The 21,531-nt window shown below is 31.7% G+C and overlaps 3 protein-coding genes across 4 annotated transcripts; 2 read left to right on the top strand and 1 right to left on the bottom strand.

The window, feature by feature from the left end:
- Nucleotides 1–1,957: 1,957 nt before the first annotated feature.
- Nucleotides 1,958–5,192, top strand: LOC131601122 (endoglucanase 8-like). Its single transcript, XM_058872869.1, has 7 exons — nt 1,958–2,182; nt 2,447–2,854; nt 3,140–3,232; nt 3,708–3,860; nt 4,001–4,109; nt 4,577–4,740; nt 4,829–5,192. The coding sequence occupies exons 1-7, from the start codon at nt 1,973–1,975 to the stop codon at nt 5,156–5,158; spliced, it is 1,467 nt and encodes a 488-aa protein (XP_058728852.1). The 5' UTR covers nt 1,958–1,972; the 3' UTR covers nt 5,159–5,192.
- Nucleotides 5,193–6,337: 1,145 nt separating this feature from the next.
- On the top strand, nt 6,338–12,122 carry LOC131601121 (factor of DNA methylation 1-like). Of its 2 annotated transcripts, none has more exons than XM_058872868.1 (8): nt 6,338–6,496; nt 7,560–8,443; nt 8,619–8,800; nt 9,553–9,642; nt 9,765–10,052; nt 10,338–10,553; nt 10,652–10,889; nt 11,853–12,122. In XM_058872868.1, the coding sequence occupies exons 2-7, from the start codon at nt 7,567–7,569 to the stop codon at nt 10,880–10,882; spliced, it is 1,884 nt and encodes a 627-aa protein (XP_058728851.1). In that variant the 5' UTR covers nt 6,338–6,496; nt 7,560–7,566; the 3' UTR covers nt 10,883–10,889; nt 11,853–12,122. The 2 variants fall into 2 exon arrangements, with proteins under 2 accessions (XP_058728851.1, XP_058728850.1); XM_058872867.1 differs by having other exon boundaries at nt 11,844–12,122.
- A 2,868-nt stretch (nt 12,123–14,990) lies between these two features.
- LOC131601123 (probable CCR4-associated factor 1 homolog 7) lies at nt 14,991–16,381 on the bottom strand. The gene is made up of 2 exons (XM_058872870.1): nt 16,144–16,381; nt 14,991–16,038 (listed from the first exon to the last, which is right to left on the bottom strand). The coding sequence occupies exon 2, from the start codon at nt 15,995–15,997 to the stop codon at nt 15,155–15,157; it is 843 nt and encodes a 280-aa protein (XP_058728853.1). The 5' UTR covers nt 15,998–16,038; nt 16,144–16,381; the 3' UTR covers nt 14,991–15,154.
- Nucleotides 16,382–21,531: the final 5,150 nt, after the last annotated feature.

Genomic DNA, 21,531 nt, shown 5'->3' with positions numbered 1-21,531 from the left:
AGTTATGACACTAACATAATGGCTATCATGTTGCAACACCCCTTACTTATGCTATTGGTATGTTCTATCATTGTCAATCCAATGTTTTAGTATATTTAAAATGTGATTATGGTTTATTGCATAAATACTTGATTGTATATACTATGCCAAACATATATAATTATTCTATATTGAAACCTATAGTTGCATTTATCAGCACTAAACTACAAAGTAGGTGTAGTATAAGGTTATGAATTATGTTCAAATAACTCATGTATTGTTATGCTCAAAGAAATCATATATCAATTAGATATCCATTGTTTCGCTATTGGGATATAGGTTTGAGAATTGAAATGCTTCATATCACACCACTTTCTGTTGTAGTTACTGTGATTGCCACTAGTTGATGTATAACATGTTTTTTTTATACTGAAAAAGTTTGCATGGCCACCAAAACACAAGGTTATGGTGCGGTGTAACTTTTAAAAAAGAGGTGCAGCTAAGATGTCCCAGCTAATGCAAGATGTTCCCAAAGACTTAGAGTACAAACCGAGTTGGATGAGAGATAATGTGTGGGAGCAATTATCGGAATATTGGAATTCCTCCGAGTTAAAAAAAGCATCTCAAACAAATAAAAGAAATTGTTGTTATATCGATGGTGCCTCTCTTCACACTGGAGGATCTATTCATCATTGTTTGCATTGGAAAAGAATGGTACTCCCTCCGTCCCACAATGAGTGATCCATTTGGAATAAAATGATGTCCCAAAATGAATGACCTATTTTAATTTCCAATATAATTTTTCCAATTCTACCCTTTAATTAATAAGAATCTTACTATTCCCAATACATTATAAGGGTCCTATAGTAAAAATGTCATTGTCTCTCTTACTTTTATACACTTTTCTTAATATGTGTGAAATTGTGGTTGAATCACTCATTGTGGGACGGAGGGAGTATATATTATAAGTTTTTCATTATATTTCTTAAATATAATAAATGACACTATTATTTTATAATTTGTAGAAAAATGAAAAGGGTGCAAATCCATCATTGACTGAGGTCTATTTTTGCACAAATCAGAAAAAGAATCAAAGTTGAGTAGGAGTTCATGTTGAATATGCATATGTAAGTATTTTGTTAATTTGCTTTTATTTCAAATCTGCACACAAGTCTTTTGAAAAGTATCGCTTTTATTCAATTTAATTCCTTACTATTTTTTAAATTTTTTTTTAGAATAAATTTGAACGAAAAAAGTTTGATCATTGACTAAATTCTATTTTTTATTAAATAGAAAGGGCTTAAGAATTTCTAAAAAGTCTTATTTAATTTAAAAAAAAGTAATATTTTATGTTAAAAAAATACCTACCAAACTTATCAAATAAATATAAAAAAAAAATTGTATTACTATATTATACTAAATTTTTGACTTTACATTATAAATATCATTTAAAATACAATTTATTTACAAGATAACTTTTTATCATTATTCAATTAATTTAATTTAAAATTTAATATCACTTTTTAAAAAATAAAAAATGATTGTAATATATTAATTACAAATAATTAGAAACATTTTATTGTAAATTAGAAAAATTAAATCTTTTTTAAAAGTAATGTAATGTTTTACTTTATTTTAATTTGTAATAATGAATATTTGTGTTAAATTAATAATTAATTTAATAAAAAAAAATTATAGAGTGGAATTAGTGTTAATTATTTGTCTAGTTTTGAATTCTCAGCGGCAAAATTTATTTAAATTTATATATAATTAAATTTATATATAATGTAAACAAGTTGTTATAAATCAACAAATTTAAAAAAAACATAAAATTTATTATTAAAAAAAGTTATTTATATATATATATATATATATATATATATATATATATATATATATATATATATATATATATATATATATATATTCTTGATCGGTGAATGCTCAAATATCATATCTTAAAATTGAAATTGAATAAGAAAATACATAAAATATGAGAGGAGACATAGCAGAAATGTCAAATTTGTTTGTGTTAATGATAATGATGATTGCTACAATGGTAAACTCATTTTCAGTTAACTACAGCGATGCATTAACAAAAAGTATTTTGTTTTTTGAAGGTCAAAGGTCAGGACCATTGCCACCTTCTCAACGTATGAAATGGAGAAAAGACTCTGGTCTTAGTGATGGATATGATATTGATGTAAGTAAATTATATATGTCGATATTTAGGTATTTTAAATATGTGAGTACTGTATTTTATTCATATGCATTCATTTTCATGATTTCATCCATTTGAGTAGTCAGCAAAATTATGATGATTCACGTAATTTTTTATTTTATAAATTGGATCTTATTTATTAAAGATATAATAAAAATTTATTATTTAAATATTAATTTTGTGTGTAACTTCAATTGTCACATTGACTTTTGTATTCATTTGTGAAACTTTGCATTTCAAAATCAGATGGATATGACTGGTGGATACTATGATGCTGGTGATAATGTAAAGTTTCATTTCCCGATGGCATTTACAACAACAATACTAGCTTGGAGTGTTATAGAATTTGGAGATTTGATGGGTCCCGATTTGCAACATGCAATAGAAGCAATTCGTTGGGGAACTGATTATTTTCTAAAAGCAACAAAATTCCCAAATATTATTGTAGCACAAGTTGGAGATCCCAATAGCGACCATGGTTGTTGGGAAAGACCAGAAGACATGGACACTTCTAGACAAACATATTTTGTCTCTCGAGATAGGCCTGGTTCAGAGGTTTCAGCCGAGATTGCGGCCGCCCTTGCGGCTTCTTCTATTGCATTGAGCAAAACTAACTATCTATACTCTAGAGTTCTTCTCGACAAGGCTAAATTGGTATTATATATTTACTTAATTTGAATTTGTTTTCTAATAATTTAGAGAAATATTTTAATCTTACAAAATTTTTTTATTCATATACTTAATTTAGGTAAAAAGAAATAATTTAGACAAACTTATTAAAAAGAATTAAATATGAAAAGAGTCGGCCAAAAAAATTTAAATCATCATATAAAAGTATATTTGTTTTTATGTATCTTACCTCGCATTAGGTATTCATTTTTTTTATATTATTTTTTAAATACCATGTTACTAATTAATATATCCCTGTATAAAATTTAGGTGTTTAATTTTGCAAATAATTATCGTGGATCTTATAATGATTCCATATGTGATGGAGCATGTCCCTTCTACTGTGATATTAATGGCTACATGGTATGATTTTCATGATCTTATAATTCTTCATTTTTGTGTAGAAAAATATTATAAAGTGAATCAATAATACAAATTAGATTCCAACAAAAAAATGATGTTGTAGCATAGTCTTAAAATCCATATCATTCTATCATGTTTGATGGTTAAACCGAAAACCAAATCTATCATTGTTATCATGTTATTGAACCATTTATGTAATCAAATTGGTGTTAAGCCGGTTATATCGGTAAAAACCATTTTACTCACTAGTCGCTATTAAATATATAAGATTAAAACTTAATTATTTATTTATTTTAATTTTGAAATATAAAATATATCATTATATTTTAAGAGCCATGCAGTCTAAACAATTATTCATCTAATTTATCGTTAAGCTAGTGACGAAGTTGATCATCTATCTAAGTTTTAAAAAATTATTGTGTAGTTCTCATGCTTGTAGCTTGATAAATACTATTTTGTTTGCAATCAAATTCAGGACGAGTTGGTTTGGGGGGCAGCGTGGTTGTATAAGGCTTCTAATGATCGAAGGTATTGGAACTTTGTAAAATCAAATATGCAATCCATAAGATCCATAAATGACTTTGGATGGGATTCCAAGGATGCTGGCATTAATGTACTTGTTTCTCAGGTTAGTATCACTTTTTATTACAAGTGTAACTAAACAAACACTCTTTTACATGCAAAAAATATAAACCATTTGATGCATCTAAGAATCAATTATTTATTTGACATTTGTCAAGTCTGATTTTATTATTCAAATTTTGGCAGTGGATGATGAAAGATCCATCAAATCAGAATCCTTTCATCCCTAATGCAGACAAATTTATATGCAATTTGTTGCCTGATTCACCAAACAAAACAGTCACATATTCTAAAGGTAAGAGACAACAAATCCCCATATCCATTCACACTTCAGTGTTAAGAAATAGAGACGGTCATATTTAAGGGTGGTAAATGAGCATGTTCGTCATGTTAAGGCTTGACCTACAAAACCTCGCAAAAAATAGGACGGACATAGTTGAGGATGTGTGCCTAAAATCTTGACTTGTTCCACAAAAAGGGAGGACGAAGCGAGGCAGGCCCACGAGCATTACACTTTTTAAGCCTAAAAATACAAAAAAAAATGTTATTCTCCGAGCTCGTAAAAAACAGGACGGGTGAATTAGAGGCCTTGGCCCACCATGCAAAAAAGTGCATGCAAAATAGGCATGTCCAACGGGCCAGACCCGTTTTGCCACCTTAATCATATTCAAATATTTTAGTTGTTATTATATAAGTTTTATTCATAGCTAATGTAAAAATATATGTTTAAATTATATAAATTGATTCTTGGTTGTTGATTAGGCGGGCTTCTATTCATACCTGGACAAAGTAATATGCAACATGTAGGATCATATTCTTTTCTATTAATTATTTATGCAAGTTACATGGAAGCTAACAATAAAATAATCAATTGTGGTAATGTTGTTGTCAAAGCATGTGATCTCGTTAGTCTTGCAAAAACCCAAGTAAGTATCACTCAATTGGTTACATTTTTAATTGCTAATGAATATGTGCATATATTTTAAAAAATATTTCTTAAATTCTTTTTTTTAGGTGGACTATGTACTAGGAAACAACCCACTAGGAATGTCATATATGGTAGGATATGGAGAAAAATATCCTCAGAAGATACACCACCGTGGTTCAGTAAATCCATCAATTGATTTGTATCCTAAGCATATAGGATGTCGTGATGGGGACAAATATTTTCAATCACAAGCACCAAATATCAATGTACTAACAGGTGCATTTGTTGGAGGACCCGCAGATGATGATTCTTTTCAAGATTCACGTTATAATATTTCTCAATCAGAGCCAACTACATATATCAATGCTCCTTTTGTTGGTGTTTTGGCTTACTTCAAACAACTAAACTCTATATAAAGTTTGGATTAAAATTTATGTGTTTACTTCAAACAACTACATATATAATAATATAAAATTGTGTATTTGCTAAAAAGTATGACATTTATTACTTGTTCAAAGTGCTTGCATCTTTTGTAGATGAAGGATGATATATTTTCTATTTTCTCTATTTTTTCTATGCCCACCTCAATAACTCATTTGAAAACTTAATGTCGCAGGATGATACCTCATTTACCATATAATAGAATACTCTCCCTTTAATCATAAGATTAAATTTTTGCAACTTATAAGTATTTTGACTAATGTAGTATTATATTTGTGATAATCCCAACCAAGGACGACTATAGGGCCCCTACCTAACGTGGTATCACCTGAGCGAAACTCTCCTAGAACATGGAAGCTTGCCACGAAGCATGTGACAAAATATATTTAAAATTAATAACTTTCAATTACAACACAACAATAGATAAACATAAAATAAAGTTAAATCATTGTTAAAAACTCATGTTGATCGCCATCAGTGTTCTAAAACACATGCACATTCTAGATGCAAGAAGAACTTGAATTAGAAATTAAACACCGTAAATGTGTACTTCGTAGAGTAAATGATAAATCTAAAACATATCTGGTTATAATTTGAATTCTAATAAGCAAATACATAAATTTTGAAGAATAAAATGAATGAGTTTTAAAACGAAAGTAACAAAAAAAACTATCATCTATATTAGATTGAGATAGTAGTGAAAATGCTGGTAATATAGCAAAAGACTATATTTTAATGGATTAGAAATAGAATCAAATTTTGTGTAACTTAGAAATGAATATTCTGTTATATTTGATTATTAAAGAGAATCATGTTGCTTAAAGAATTATATAATTGAATCGATGGATAAAAAATCGAACCAAAATTAAAATTGAATCCAAGCAAAACTGAAAATAAAAAATACTAAAAATAAATTTAAAAATACTAAAAATAAGTTTAAAAAAATACTAAAACTACTAAAACTAACTAAATAATTTCCTACCAACGAGCATCCCAATTTCCAAAACTTGTAAGAATTCTCCAATTCATCACAAATAGTACAAATAATCCCATGCAGTCGCGTCCACTGTTTAACACCGTTACATCTCATCATTAACCAATCATTGACCTACAATTGTACCATCTTCTCATCAACCAATAAAAAAGATAGGCCCTAGTTAAAACCGTGGAGCGCTGACACAGAGGATAGCTCCCAAAACCATTTATTACTACACCTTCCTAGGGATTAGGTCATGCAATACTCCATTTTCACTTTTCACCGTTTCACATTTCTCACTGTAACCGTTTCTCTCCGTGAAGAAATCTTCATCACCGTAAGCGAAAATCTCTCTCTCTCTTTCGATTTTGTTCATCTCTGAGCTTACATTGTTGCTGAGATTTTTATGCATCGAAAATCATGAAGATCGATGTGTTTTTTGTTGAATATAGTGATTGTTTTCATTTTTGAAGTGTTTTCGTTTTTTTTAGCTCGATTGTTTAAATGCATGTTGTAGAAGATGCGTAGTTGGAGATTTTAGGTTTTTTCAAGCTGAATTAGGTCATTGTTGTGTTCGATTATGTTGATTTTGCAAATGTGGTTTCTGATAATCGTAGAAATTAGGGTTTAAGAGAGAAAGTTGAACTTCATGGACTTGAAATATAGCGGAAATGAATGTTGCATTTGGAAACTTGACATTTTAAAATGCAGGAATTCAGTAACATTTTTTTGGTTTTTTTTATCATGTGTTTTGCATATTATTTATGATGACTTCTACTTTCCCTTTATGTCAAGGGCTATGTAGTTTGGGATATGTGATTTTGATTTTGCAAATATGGTTACTGATATTAGTAGAAATCAGTGTTATCAAATGGTGGCGCTATGACCGCTACGGATATACATGGCGGTTATTGGGATCGCCGCAATATTAAATACAGTATTGCCCAATATTGCGGATTTTTCTGCCATAAACCGCTATAACGGCGTCACAAATCAGCCGGTTTGGTGTAATTTTTAAATGCAGGAATTCAGTAACATTTTTTTGTTTGTTTAGAATTTAGATCATTTGTTTTGCATATTATTTATGATATTTACTTTTGCTTTATGTCAGAGGTGATGTGTTTGGGGATATTTGGTTTGTGTTGAATACCAATGTGGCTTGAAATATAGCATATATGGATGTTGCATTGTGGAAACTAGACATTTTAAAATGCAGGAATTCAGTAACATTTTTTTTATTTAGATGAAGTGATTTGCATATTATTTATGATATTTACTTTCGCTTTATGTCAGGGGTTATGTAGTTTGGGGATATGTGCTTTTGAGTTGAATACCTATGTGGCTGAACATTTGTAATTGTAATTTTATAGGTCAAAACTGACATTTGTAATTGTATGCAGAGCATCAATGGACTACAGCTCTGAAGAAGAGTCAGATATCAGTGAATCTGAGATTGAAGAATATTCTGAGAAACCTTACGAACAGTTAAAGGCTGGGAAGTACAAAGTTCGGAATTTCAATGGCACTCTTAGATGCCCATATTGTTCTGGAAAAAAGAAGCAGGAATTCAAATATAAAGACTTGTTGCAGCACGCAACTGGAGTAGGTAAAGGTTCAGCGAACAGAAGCACAATGCAAAAGGCGAACCACCTTGCTCTGGCAAAGTATTTGCAGACCGACTTAGTTAATGAAGCAGAACAAGTACCTCGCCCAGCTGAGACCCAAACTGCCATTCAACCTGTCCAGCCAGCTGAACTTTATGTTTGGCCGTGGACAGGCATAATTGTTAACATAAAGAGCGAATTGCATGATTCTGGATACTGGCTAAAGGAACTTGTCAAGTACAAACCACTGGATGTTCATGTATTCATGATGGATGGTGATGCTCAGGCTGTAATAGACTTCAACAATGACTGGAATGGTTTCACGAATGCATGTGATTTTGAAAAAACCTTGGAAACTAAACATCATGGAAAAAAGGATTGGAATTCGATGGACTTGCAGGCCAGTTCAGACATTTATGGATGGGTTGCACGTGAAGATGACTTTTATGGTGGAGGGCCAATTGGGGAGTACCTTAGCAACAAAAGAAGGCTGAGAACAATTGCGGAAATTGTAAATGAAGCACATGAAAGCAGAAACAGCATTGTGGAAAACCTGACTAATGAAATTGATATTACAAATGAAACCCTTGACAAAATGCAGTATAAGTATAATGAGAAGACTATGTCCTTAAGCAGAATGCTGGAGGAGAAAGATAAGCTTCACAATGCTTTTGTTGAAGGTTTGTGTAATTTCTCTTTGAATCTGATTTTGCCTTATTTATATAAAGACTATGTGCTTCAAGTTTGGCCGCATATGTTTTACTACTATTGTACAATCTATGAAGCAGAATAATAGAAAGAAAAAAAACTTGCATAGATTTTAATGCTACAAAAATATCTTCTTTTTTTTGTCAGAGTCGAGGAGTATGCAGCGTAAAGCTCGTGAGGAGGTACGAAGGATCTTGGAAGAACAAGAAAAGTTGAGTAATGAATTGGATGAGAAAATGCGGAAGCTTGACTCTTGGAACAGAGATCTGAATAAACGTGAGGTTCTAACTGATCAAGAGAGGCAGAAACTTGAAGAAGACAAGAAGAAGGTAATGTATATTACATTTTTTGATGATTACTGATTAGTATATGCCCACAAAAATGTTTTATATTTCAAATTTGTTACATGGATCAAATTCAACCATAATGTTCTATCCAAGACCATATTTCCATCCATTTTGTTAATCTCGGGATCTTTCTTAATAGTTTCTCTTATGGTTTTTCTAGGTGTTCCTCCTTGTCTACAGTATACGGCCAATTTAAATATTTTTTATGGATGATTTCATACTTTTATATACCATCGTTCTTTTAAAAAAATTGACCTTTCTTTGTCTATAGTCTCCTACTAATGTCCTTGGTTGCCCTTGATTTGAATAACAGTGCTTTATTTTGACCTTATTGATTCCCTTCAAGTGAATCCCAACTTTTATTAGCCTTCCACTATCTGCTAATTAGACCAAAGTCTATATGCCAAATTACAGCTTTTGATTATTGTGGGAATTAGCAATTTATATTTATGATTTTAGTTTTTTAAGTTTTAACTACATCATTCATGTTGACATTTCGTTTTGAAGATTTGTAGTTTCGTACAGTATATGAAATATTTGTGTGTGAATTTTTTATTTGAAAAAAGCATCTTTTGAAATCCATAAGAAACCCAGATTTGCTCTTTGGTATCCCACTTTGTAATCTTTACATGCTTAAGAGGCCTTAAAACTTTGAAATCATCAGCTTTGTGTTTGCTTTTTCAAAATTAATATTACTTCTTTGTCCTTCTAATATTACTTCTTTGTCCTTCTAGAAAGACATAAGGAATGATTCACTCTTGGCGGCTTCAAAGGAGCAGAAGATAGCTGATGAAAATGTCTTCAGACTTGTTGAAGAGCAAAAGGTTTTCTCTCTCTTAACCTCTTCGTTATGAAAAAAAAAAACTCTACCACAGCAGTTATGTTGTTTATCACTTATATCGTCCATTATGAATGTTTTTTGCTGATGTGGATTTCCAACTACCAGAGAGAAAAAGAAGAGGCCTTAAATAAGATCCTTCTATTGGAAAAGCAACTAGATGCCAAACAAAAGTTGGAAATGGAAATTCAAGAGTTAAAAGGGAAACTGCAAGTTATGAAACATCTTGGAGATCAAGATGATGCAGCTATCAAGAAAAAAATGGAAGAAATGAATTCTGAATTGACTGAGAAAATAGAGAGTTTGGATGCTATGGAGTCCATGAATCAAACCCTCATGGTCAAAGAGCGCCTCAGCAATGATGAACTTCAGGAAGCTCGTAAAGAATTAATAGAAGTATGATCTCATTTACTCTCTCAATTTTATTTAATTCTATATGAAAAGAAATGATACTCACACTTGTTGCATCCTTTAACCTTTATCTGTGTGTAGTCTTAAAGATAACCTACTAACAAGGTGCATAGATTTTTTCATGCTAAGCTATAAAGTAACTGCATGAAGATTATCTTCACCTTTCTGAGGAAATAGGATTTTGATATTTTGTTGTTCTGCACTGAGATATTGTAGAGACTAAAGTTGTTTCCCCCCTTCTTTTTTTCCTTCTAATTTTTATTGTTGTAGGGGTTAAATGAAATGCTGACCGGTAAAACTAATATTGGGACCAAGAGAATGGGAGACCTTGACCAGAAGGTTTTTGTGAATGCCTGCAAGAAAAGATTTTCTGATCCAGAAGAAGCTGGGATAAAGGGCCTTGAGCTTTGCTCTATGTGGCAGGAGAATGTGAAGAATACGGCTTGGCATCCTTTTAAAAATATTACCAAGAATGATACTCTTGTGGTATGTACAGATATGCTTTGTTTTAGTTGTAGCTATCCCTCAATAGAGAAATAGTATAATAATTAACATGGTAATACCTGTTATATTGATTGACACAGGCAGTTGTAAATGAAGAAGATGAGAAACTAAGAAATCTCAAACAGGAATGGGGAGATGAGATATATTCAGCTGTTGAAACCGCCTTGAAAGAAGTAAATGAATACAATCCAAGTGGTGGGTATACTGTTTGGGAGCTATGGAACTTCAAGGAAAACAGAAAGGCAACATTGAAAGAAGTTATTACTTATATTGTGGAACACATGAAGAACCTCAAGCGCAAGAGAAAATAGGCAAAAGGTATGTTTCTGACTTTCAGTTGAGCTCTTGTTCAGAACTGCTTTGACCAATTAATGAATACTGCATTGGTATTACATTGCTAGCTTCACCGACTAAAATAGTAATTTGGAAAGAAAAAGAGAAATAGTAATCCAATTGCATCCATGGGCACATGCAACAACCTGTAGACCCTTGTTAGGTGCAATACTAAATAATTAAATAAGATATCAATTTAGGTTTATATTGAATGTCATTCAATATCTAGAATGAGTTCTTAAATTATTTAATAATGTTTGTAGAGTACTCTAATGTAATTCAATACATTAATCTATCCTGCAATTTGTTTATGACTGATGAATTGATCAGTTTCTATAAATGGGTAAAGGGTGTCGACTTAGGTGAAGTTATCCCCACCCTATTCTGTAGTATCTGTATGACAATAGTGTAAGTAGTTTATAAGTTATAACCAATAGCTAGTAGTTTATAATTGAAAATTCATAAATGAAAAATTAGTTGATTAAAATTCAAGTGGCTGTTTAAATTAGTTGGTGAACTAACCCACAAATATAAAGACAGAGATATGTTCATGTAATTTTTTTGTACAAGTTCTATTTTTTATATACATTATTTAATCTAAAATACTTTTAAAAACTTTACCAAAAGTGATTACAAACTAGTTTTACAAGTTTGTCAAATAATTTAAGTCTGTCAAACAAACTCAAGCTTTCCTTGCACCTGACATGGTTCTCCTGTGTTATGCAATCAATGCATCAACTGGTATTTGGTTTTGTTAGAACTTGACCCTTTCAATAGTTCCTGTCTATCATGGATAATTTTGAAAAACAGAAGATACAAATAAAACGATGACTGATAGAATGCACAAGCTTTTAGTATCATATTCAGAAAGGAAAAGTTTCTGATATTTGGATAGCTACATGTATAATTGCACAAATGCACATTCTGATATCTGAATAGGCTTTGCAGGGGAGAAGTACACCATGTTATGCTGTGCCTTGAGCTTTGGAGACTTTGGAGAAAGATGGAAGTAGGATTTTCTTTCAGGGGCTTCAGACTTCAGTGTGCTGTTTAATCTCTTGTGTGTTGGAATTCCTATACTTTTATTATTCCATTTCTAATATTCCTCTCTAAACTATCGATGATGAAACTGTTATTAGCTATTGCAAATGTTTAACTCTTTATTTTATGTCAATGGTTGCTGATTATAATCTTACAAATGGATTTATTCATGCAAAATGAGGAGCAAACTGTTAGTTTTTTATAAATTAAAGAGAAAAAAATAATTGAGACCATAAATCCATGACAATTGTGAAAATATCAAAATTTTAAAGATGAAAGTTTGGATAGGTAAGTTATAGCAACTGGGGAGAGCGACTAGTTCGTAGACTGAAAATTGAGAACGTGTTTTTCCAACTTTTTTTTTATTAACAAACCGATTTTATAAATTTTTTTTTTTTTTTTAAATTAGTTGAAAGTAAATTGGTTTATATTTTATCGCATCAGTTGAAAAGTGGATTTTGCAAAATAATAGTTTGGATAGCTTTGAGCAAAACTGTTTTCAGTGTAATTCCCATTTATAAAAATAGGTTTCAATGTCAATATATATTCTTTCGAGTAGTATTTTATTTACTTTTCCATGTGCCTATAAAGCAGTAACGACCAATTGATTAATAGATAGCATAATGTGCATTTCTTCAATGCAAAGACTATTGTGCCCAATTCAGAGGAGCACCTACTTTGATTGATCCTACTGCGGTACAAATTCCCTGGAGCATTTGCTCATGGCTCCACTATACTCTTATTACACTTACAACTAAGGGAATCATACTACAATAGCAGGATCATGAACCAAACCATGTTTTCTGAAATCTAAACCATTCAACCTATCTTCAACTCAATTGACTGCAAGAACCTTCTCCATCTTTAAACCTGCATCATGCTGCTGATGAACTAATTTTCTTGCAATTTCTATGCTGATGAACTAATTTTCTTGCAATTTCTAAATTCCAAATTAATGTTTGACTCAAGTACACACATACATACATCTTTAGAATCTGGTCAATCACATAGAAACCTAACAATAAAAATGAGTGAAGATCAAGACTACAATTTCGCATCTGCGGATGGTTGTAGGTTGTTTGTTGTTTGTTGTTCATCCTCACCAAGGAGCAATATTACATTAATGTTCTGGTGTTGTTTGTAGGATAATGGTTACTGGCATTCTCCTTTGCAATGATTGCTGGCATTCTCCTTTGCAGTGATTGCTTCATCGCCTGAAAACCAACAATATATAATACTGGCACTATCCTTTGCAATGATTGCTTCTTCGCCTGAAAACCAACCATATTTAGAGTTCCATTAAACGGAAAATAGGCTTATAAAAGCTTAAAATTAGACCAAAAGTGTTGTGTTCGGTCTAGCATAACGGACTCTAGACTTCCACAAGATAGCAACTCAATGTTCGAATTTAGTGGGAGAAGTGTCAGACATGTGTTCGGTCTAGCATAACGGACTCTAGACTTCCACAAGATAGCAACTCAATGTTCGAATTTAGTGGGAGAAGTGTCAGACAGAGCCTTGGATATAATTACTTACAATAGAGAAAACCTACATGAAATAAAATAAATAAATATTGTTATACAAATTCTAAATCCAATAGCATAATAAATATGGCTGATAAACTAAAGATAATTTTTTATGTGCTCTTATGCAATACCAGCTTGTAAGACTGAAAACTGTAATTAGTGCCACCAATAAGCTGCAGTCTGCACAAAAAAAGAACTCCTTGCAAAGTTGTCTGAAAATGACTCTGTTCTTGATAATTGTTGTTGGTCATGATGTTAGTCATCAAATGGAGATTTATGTTTTTGAAATTTGTTTCCTTCTAGAAATGAAATGAGACCATGATTCATCTTATGCAAATTTGACAGAAAATACCCAAAAAAAAATAAAATGCAAGAGCTTGAAAACATACAAATCTCATTAGGGTTGGAAAATTCAGTCTTCATTGTCGTCTGCCTCTAGCCGCTTGATTGCGGCATTTAAGTTGTCTTCATTGAAGGCTCCAACACAAAACACCTTCCTTGTGTTGGGTGTGAAGGGGTGGATTCAGTCTTTACATTGTTTAGAGATATATAGCCTTTTGTAGAGATTATAACGTTTGGACAACTCTCACCTTCCAAGCAGGTTTTGTAAGTCGGCTTTGTAGGATTAAGTTAGGCCTAACTATAGTCAAACATAATTCACATGAAATACTAGCATCTGTAGTAAAGTCAGAAGCTTTTTTCTATACTGATCTACACTTCAAGTTCAGTAGTTAATAAATTTGCACTTGGAAAAACTAATAATTATAATAAAATAAAACTATTGAAAAATAGATATCAAACCTTCCCCATTTCAGATGCTGATTACGAGTTTCAACACAAGGAATAGACTTAATAGAAACATTGGTTTTACTAATAAAAAAAGTTAGACCCCATTATTATGTATACATTTTAGTATTAGTAACAGCACAGAAGGTTGAAGCATGGATGCAATTAAGAACGGAAAAATACCTCATATTGAGAATAAGGCTGGCCTCTTTGTTGGGAACTACCCCTATGTGGTACTTTGCTCTGAGAATGGAACAAATGAAAGCAGTTATAGTTGTTGAATAGTGAAGCTGAGAAATTACCAGTGACTTCCACAAATCTCGAGAGAACGTTTCAAGCGCATTCACATTCTCACACTGAATCAATTTAGAATCAGTTTTGGATGATAAATCACATAACAGCACATAAAAGAAGAAAATATGATATCCCCTCCGCAACAGTTACTGTGTGTTTGGAACCATGGTGTGTTGCCACACAAATGCACACAGTCAAGGCAAAAGTTAACACAAACACAATTAATGAAATGCTTCTTACTTACTGACTGAGTTCAAATCAAACTGTATTCTTGTGTGTTTGGAAAACCATTAGAGAAATCTCAAAGGTACTACAACGACTGTACTTGAGATTTCTTTAATAGATTTTCAAACGTGCATTTCATCGGCCTCAAAAATTTAAAGACAAAGGTTGTTCATAAGTTAAGACAAAGCTAAGCAAATAGAATAAGAAGAATAAGTAACAAAGAAGGGTTTTCATGAGTAAAGACACTTAAATGCCTGATTTTACATAGAAGTGAGTATTTCACCAGATATACAGTGACTCAAATACACAGATCTACCGACTTTTTTTGCGATTTTATTTTTCTAATTTCTCTTTTTTTTTCTTTTTTTTTTCATTAACTTAATGATAACTCTGTCCATTCTCAAGACCTAACCCATACAATACCCCTGCATATCTCTCCAAAGATCCACTAAAGAAATTCTCTTTCAATTTCATGAATGTACACGACGTGAGCAAACTATCCGAGCCCGCTTGATGGCAAACCCCGACTCTCTCAACCTCCAACAACTCCGCAAGCTTGTTCAACCCTCCATGAAGACTATTGCAAAATCTCATCAAATGTTTGATATCATACACAGTAGGGAAATACATGTTGATCAAATTAAAGAACCCAACTTGTGTATCAGGCAAATTCTGACAAGTCAATAACTTCAACAAATAACCAAAATCATACCCACTGTGAAAAGTCACCCAATGAACACTATCATTCAAAACAATCCCAGATGACATCAAAAGCTCACCAAATCTCCGCGCATCAATACCGCTCTCGTTATTCTTCTCGAAATCAATCCCACACTGTCTCAAAAGCTCTATCGAATCATTCGCGAAAATATCCTCGTTCACATTGAATTCTCTGAAATTGAATTGCCAGATACAAAACAACCTATCATCGTCATCCTCGTCGCCGAAACTCGGTAGGTTCCCGTGCTCATCGGAGAAAGTGAGCCCCAATTGAATAAGCTTGAGCATGTCCACATTGTCTTTTAGGGTTTGATAATGAAAATCGTAACTGTTCTTGAAACTACCAACCGGACGAAGAACAATTCCAGGAAACTCCGTGTCCATAGCTATGTAAGGATAAGCATCGACGATTTCACGGATTAAAGCGAACTCTGCTTCAAGATTATCGTTCCACACTTCGCGAATCTGAATGGAATCGCTTTGCGGTAAACCTAGCGGCATCACAATCTTCTTACCATAAAATGATGAAAATTTCACCGGATCTGTTGAATACCCAATTCAATTAGTGTCAAGAACATGCGATTGCATATGAAAAGATCGAAAATTGATGAAAAATAAAGGAAATTTAAACGAGAATGGATTCGAACCTTGAAAATTGGGGATTTGGAAATTGAAAATTGGGAATTGGGAATTGGGAATTGGAAATTTGAATTGAATGAGGGAAAGATTGGGAAGAGAGTTGAGAGAGAAGGGAGAGAATGGGGGAAGATAGAAGGAAGAGATTTTTTGGGTATGAAATCTCTCCCGTTCTAGGGTTTGAAATTTCTTTTTTGTTTTTATTTTATTGGTTATATAAAATGGGAGAAAACAGGACAAGGAAGATATTTTGACGAAAATCAAAGGTGTTTTTTTTGTCTTGCTTTGCGTGTTGTCTAATCTCCTTTTATTTGTAAAACAATTCTCACATGATTGTTCTTTCACATGTTTTTCTTTCTTGATGATTGTCTCAATTTTTTTAAATTATTATGGATTAATGAAACAAAAGGAAATAGGGAAACACATTATAAATTTCTTAAATAATTGATTTAAAATGTCGCATTATATAAAAAAATACAAAGATTTTTGGCGAAATGTCAAAAATACTTTTTGCTTTCGGAGATATATCATCAGACACACTAAATCTCATTTTTTATTAAATTAAATTCGGAGATGTGTGTTTGAAATTTTTTAAGGGTGTGTTCGGAGATAGGGATCTCGCCTTTTTGAAATAAACAAATATAAGATTGGGATATGGATTCATTATTTGGTTTTAGAGTGTTGTGTAGCAAATAAAGGTTGAGACACACCTTATTTATACAAGTATTGGTTACTTTGGACCTCAGAAATCTTATCATGTCATCAGGCAACTTTTCGGATATACATTTCCGAATAAACCACACCTATTTTTACAAAAAGGATAACTTCGGAGATGTATATCCAAAAAATTGAACGAGGTTAATTCGGATATATATATATATATATATATATATATATATATATATATATATATATATATATATATATATATATATATATATATATATATATATATATATATATATATATATCCAAAAACTTACCTGAACCGGAAAAAAAATCAAAAACATTGTAAACAAGCACATGCAATGTAAACTAAAAGCAAGATTACATCGTAAAATTAATATGTATTAAATCATATCAAGATTACATTCTTGATGATAATACATACAAAAAATGTATCGATTATAATTTAAAATGCATTGAAATATCCAGTATCGCATAAATCTACAATTGGTTACGCCTTCGACTTTTCCTGGTTTGATTCTCTTTCAAGTTCCATCAATTTGTTGAACTATAGCATTCTCTTTCAAATAATTAAAACTAAACAAGACGTTCCACAAGTGTTGCCTTATTGAAATTATCAACACTCCCCTGAAACAGCGCCAAATGGTGCTTTTATTTTTATCTTTCGCTTTCAATTTGTAAGACGTTTTCGTGATGATCAAGTTCTCTCTAATGGTGCTTTTGTTCATGTGTTCAATGCTAAAGTTGCAATTTTGTAAATCTGAAAGAAAACATAAGCAAACTTGTTTATTAATTCCATTAAAAGATTAGTTTATACAATAAGGAAGAGTACTTATAAGTAGCTATTACTCTTCATTAGGTATAAAAAGAAATAATGAAAACTTGCTAAAAATAAAACTTGATACATCTTTTTTCACAAATTATCAAAAGTGGAAAAAGTCTTCCATATTGTTCATTGTGTTATGGAAATTGATATTTTGATGTGTCCATTTTTCTCTCATATATATGTTATCTTCTTCTTTCTTGTTCTCTATGTTGATCTCTGAAGTAATTCTCCATGTCTTTGGCGGTTGCAAAACATGTTCTCAAGCTGCTTGTGTAACAGCCCGAATTTAATTAACTGACTAATTAAACTAAATAAGGATTTATTTATTTAATTTGGACGAAGTTTGATAATTAATTGGATCGTCGGTGTTATTGAGGAACATGTTCGGATTATTAAGTGAAGTTGAGATTTATTCGGTTAATCGAAGAATTAATAAAGTGGAATATGTAGAGAAATAATATTAGAAATAACATTATTATTGCGTTTTTATTTAATTGAGATAAAGTCGGATTTAATTGGATTAATCGGAAAATAATATTAAGGGTAATAATATTATTTGTTGGAGCATAATTATTTATTTGAACTACTCTATTTCATTAATTGGGTCTAGTTAGTTAGGAAGTGGAATTATATGAGTTAGGCCCAATATGAATAATATAGTAAGGGTTGGAAGAGTAGAGGTATCATAACTTTATTCATTTGCAAAAGAAGAGGAGAAAGGAGACTAAGAGAGGAGAAAGGGGAAAAGCTAGGGGAAGAACAACAAGGGAGAAAGCTAGGGTTTGAAGCACATTGAAGAGGTAAGGGGGAGAATGCTTATTATTATGGAATTGTATGATATTGTATTGATGGATAGAAATATGTTTAGGTTGAAATCCCTAATTTTTATGGCTTTGACATTGTTAGGTTTTGATGATAATCTTGACATGTCTCTTATTTAGTTATTAAATATGGTTATGTTTTGTTAGTCTACAATGTTCTTTTTTTTCTTTCTAATTGGTAAGATATATTCCATCAACACGTAAATGTATAGCCTGTGTAAACTATTCTACGGTGTTTTCTGGTAGTTTGTATAAACATATGCTAGTTAATATTCTACGGTGGTTGCTCCTAATTGCCAGGATATAGTTATCAAATGTCTAGAATAATATATTAGTGTAAAATATAAACAGAGCCATATATATTTTTAGGAGAGACATCTTGTTTTTAGGATGATCAGACCTTTAGTTTTTCTTTCAATGATTGAGAATAGAAATTTAGTTTAGGTAATACTGTAGCGGTATTGTGTGCCAAAGTGATAAACCAAATCTAGTGTTTAGGTTTATTAATATGTATATATGTCATTAATAATAATAATGATTTAGTATTATTATAAGTATTATGACAATAATTTTTGAGATATTTGAGTTAGAGATAATAGTTAATTTAAATTAATTTCACTTACGTTAGAGTTGTGAATAGAGTTGTTAGAGTTGCCAATAGAGTTTTCAGAGTTGTTTTGAGTTATTAAGAGTCATACTTTTATTTGCTTTGTATAATTTTGACATGTTTAGAGTTGTTAGTGTATGATGTCGGTGTTTGCTTTTTCGTTGAAACTTTAACAGTTCATGTCTTTTGAACTGTAACCCGTTCGAGTCTCCATTCGAAGCGTTAGAATACTAGCGCGATATTCTTTTCAATAAAAATGGTCTTGAGCAATAGAATGCTAGAAATTGGAAATGGAGTAGAAATAGAAGTGAATTAAATTAAGATAGTGTGATTATTAATTGGTTGATTAAATTAATAGTTGAATTAATTTCAATGTGATTAATTGATTGGAATATAATTTGGAATTAGATCAACTTATTCGGTTTATCGGTAAATTACGGTATTTTGAGAATTTATCCGTAATTGTGTTTTTTACTCGAATATTTATGTTGAGAATAATATATTGCTATGCCAATGATGTTGTTTTGATAATGTGTATATTCATATATATGTGGTAAATGTGAATTGACATGAGATAGTATGGATACTAGTGTTAATTGGATTTTGTGAATCGTAATTGATTAATTGGCCTTTTATATGTGAATGATATGTATGTGTTGTGAATGTTGTGTACAATTGGTGGATAATTCCTCGAGTTGAATTATTGTGATATGCGAAATGTTAAGATGGTAGAGATGATCTTAATTGCATAATTGATTGGTAATTGTACATTCATTCATGGCATAGTCGGCTTTATTGTGGAAGCGGTGAAACTGTGGGTTCACATGGTATTAGACGGTGATCCTTGAATGGAAATAGACGTAGATTACGTTGATCCTTAATTAGAAACATGCGTAGTGGCTTTGATCTTGTCCGAATCGGAAGCGTGGCTTGGATTCTAGATATTGAATCGGAAAGCGGTGAAACTTTGGGTTCACATTGAGGTACCACATGCATAGTGTCACATTTCTTGCATTGAGTCACATTAGAGTTATGTGGTAATTGAATATGTGAAATTGATGTTGTTGTGATACATGTATGAACTTGATAATTGAAATGGGTGATGTTTGGATACATACTTGGTTTAATGTGTGAATATGTGATAATTATAGTTATGTGCATAGTTGGAAAATATCGTATTGAAATTGGAATATCACACTTTTATACTTGTTGAATGCTTAATGTATGTGAATATATGGAATAGTATTATTTTATATGATTAGGCAAGGTGTGATAGATTCCTATAATTGTTGATTTAACCATTATATCTTATTATACTTTCTTCATAATGATTCGTATTCTCACCCTTCTGTTTTAATGTTGCCCTCGTTTGGCGACATGCAGGTTCTGGAGTTAGTAGCTCGCGTGTGATCTTAGTCGGAGTTTCTTCCGAGTTATTTGGATATTAGGTAGTGAGTCGATGCTCTGGTCATGTAACACTGGGTAGACTAGTTATTTGAACTCATGTTTCTATTCAGTTATATATTACGTTTGATTTGAGAACCTGTTATGTTACTACTTATTGTTTGATAGACTCTTAAGCCAAATATTCTGAATTATGTTTTAATTTATGTTGATATGATTATTGAGACTTGATCATGGTATGGGACATGAATCATTTTATGAAACACATGAGTATTTAGTAGTTTCCGCTGTGAATGCATATTCTGGATAAAGTATGATTAATTGAGAAGTGTTATTTGAAATGACCAGGTGTATCATATATTGTAAGTAAATGTTGTCAGTTTTTTTAAAGGCTTTTAGTTTTTGAAAACATCGATGTGACACCCTTTTGTTATATGCATGCTTATTCTCTGATTATATGCTTATTTATTTTGGGGTATAAAAGGGGTGTTACAGCTTGCACGCACGTGATCCTGTTGTTGGTTGTAGAAATATGTGAACATTGGTGCAAAATGTGGGGTTCGACATACAGGGTGGTTGAAAGTTCGTTCGCCCATTGATAAGTGGTAAAAGTACAGATTTTTAGTTTGTCTTCCATTGTGTTTCTTGTGTGTTTTAGAATGTTTAACTTCATTTTTAGCATTCTTGCTTTGTTTTCATGTTTGCATACAATTAAAGTTCAAACGGTGAATCAGGGCGAAAAAGGATCAAAACACTGGAGAAAGGACCATCTCCATTATAAATTGGTAGAGGAGAACACGACCAGCCAGTGTCCCATGACACGGATCGTATTTTCCCTCTTTGAACCACCCTCATAGGATGCGCCAGAGCTGACATGATCAGCCCATGTCACTTGACACGACCCGTGTCGGTAGTGCGGACAGTTACACATTTTGCATTAAATTCAATTTTCTGACTTTGTAACTCTTGTAACCTCCATTTCATGATTGAATATTGTTAATGCACGATTTTAGTGTATGCATTTAGTACCTTAGGCCTTTGATTTACTATAAAT

The sequence above is a fragment of the Vicia villosa genome, linkage group LG5 (genome assembly GCF_029867415.1).
Source record: "Vicia villosa cultivar HV-30 ecotype Madison, WI linkage group LG5, Vvil1.0, whole genome shotgun sequence".
NCBI lineage: Eukaryota > Viridiplantae > Streptophyta > Magnoliopsida > Fabales > Fabaceae > Vicia > Vicia villosa.
Note: the sequence above shows the minus strand (reverse complement) of the source record. Positions and strands in the feature narration are given on the sequence as shown.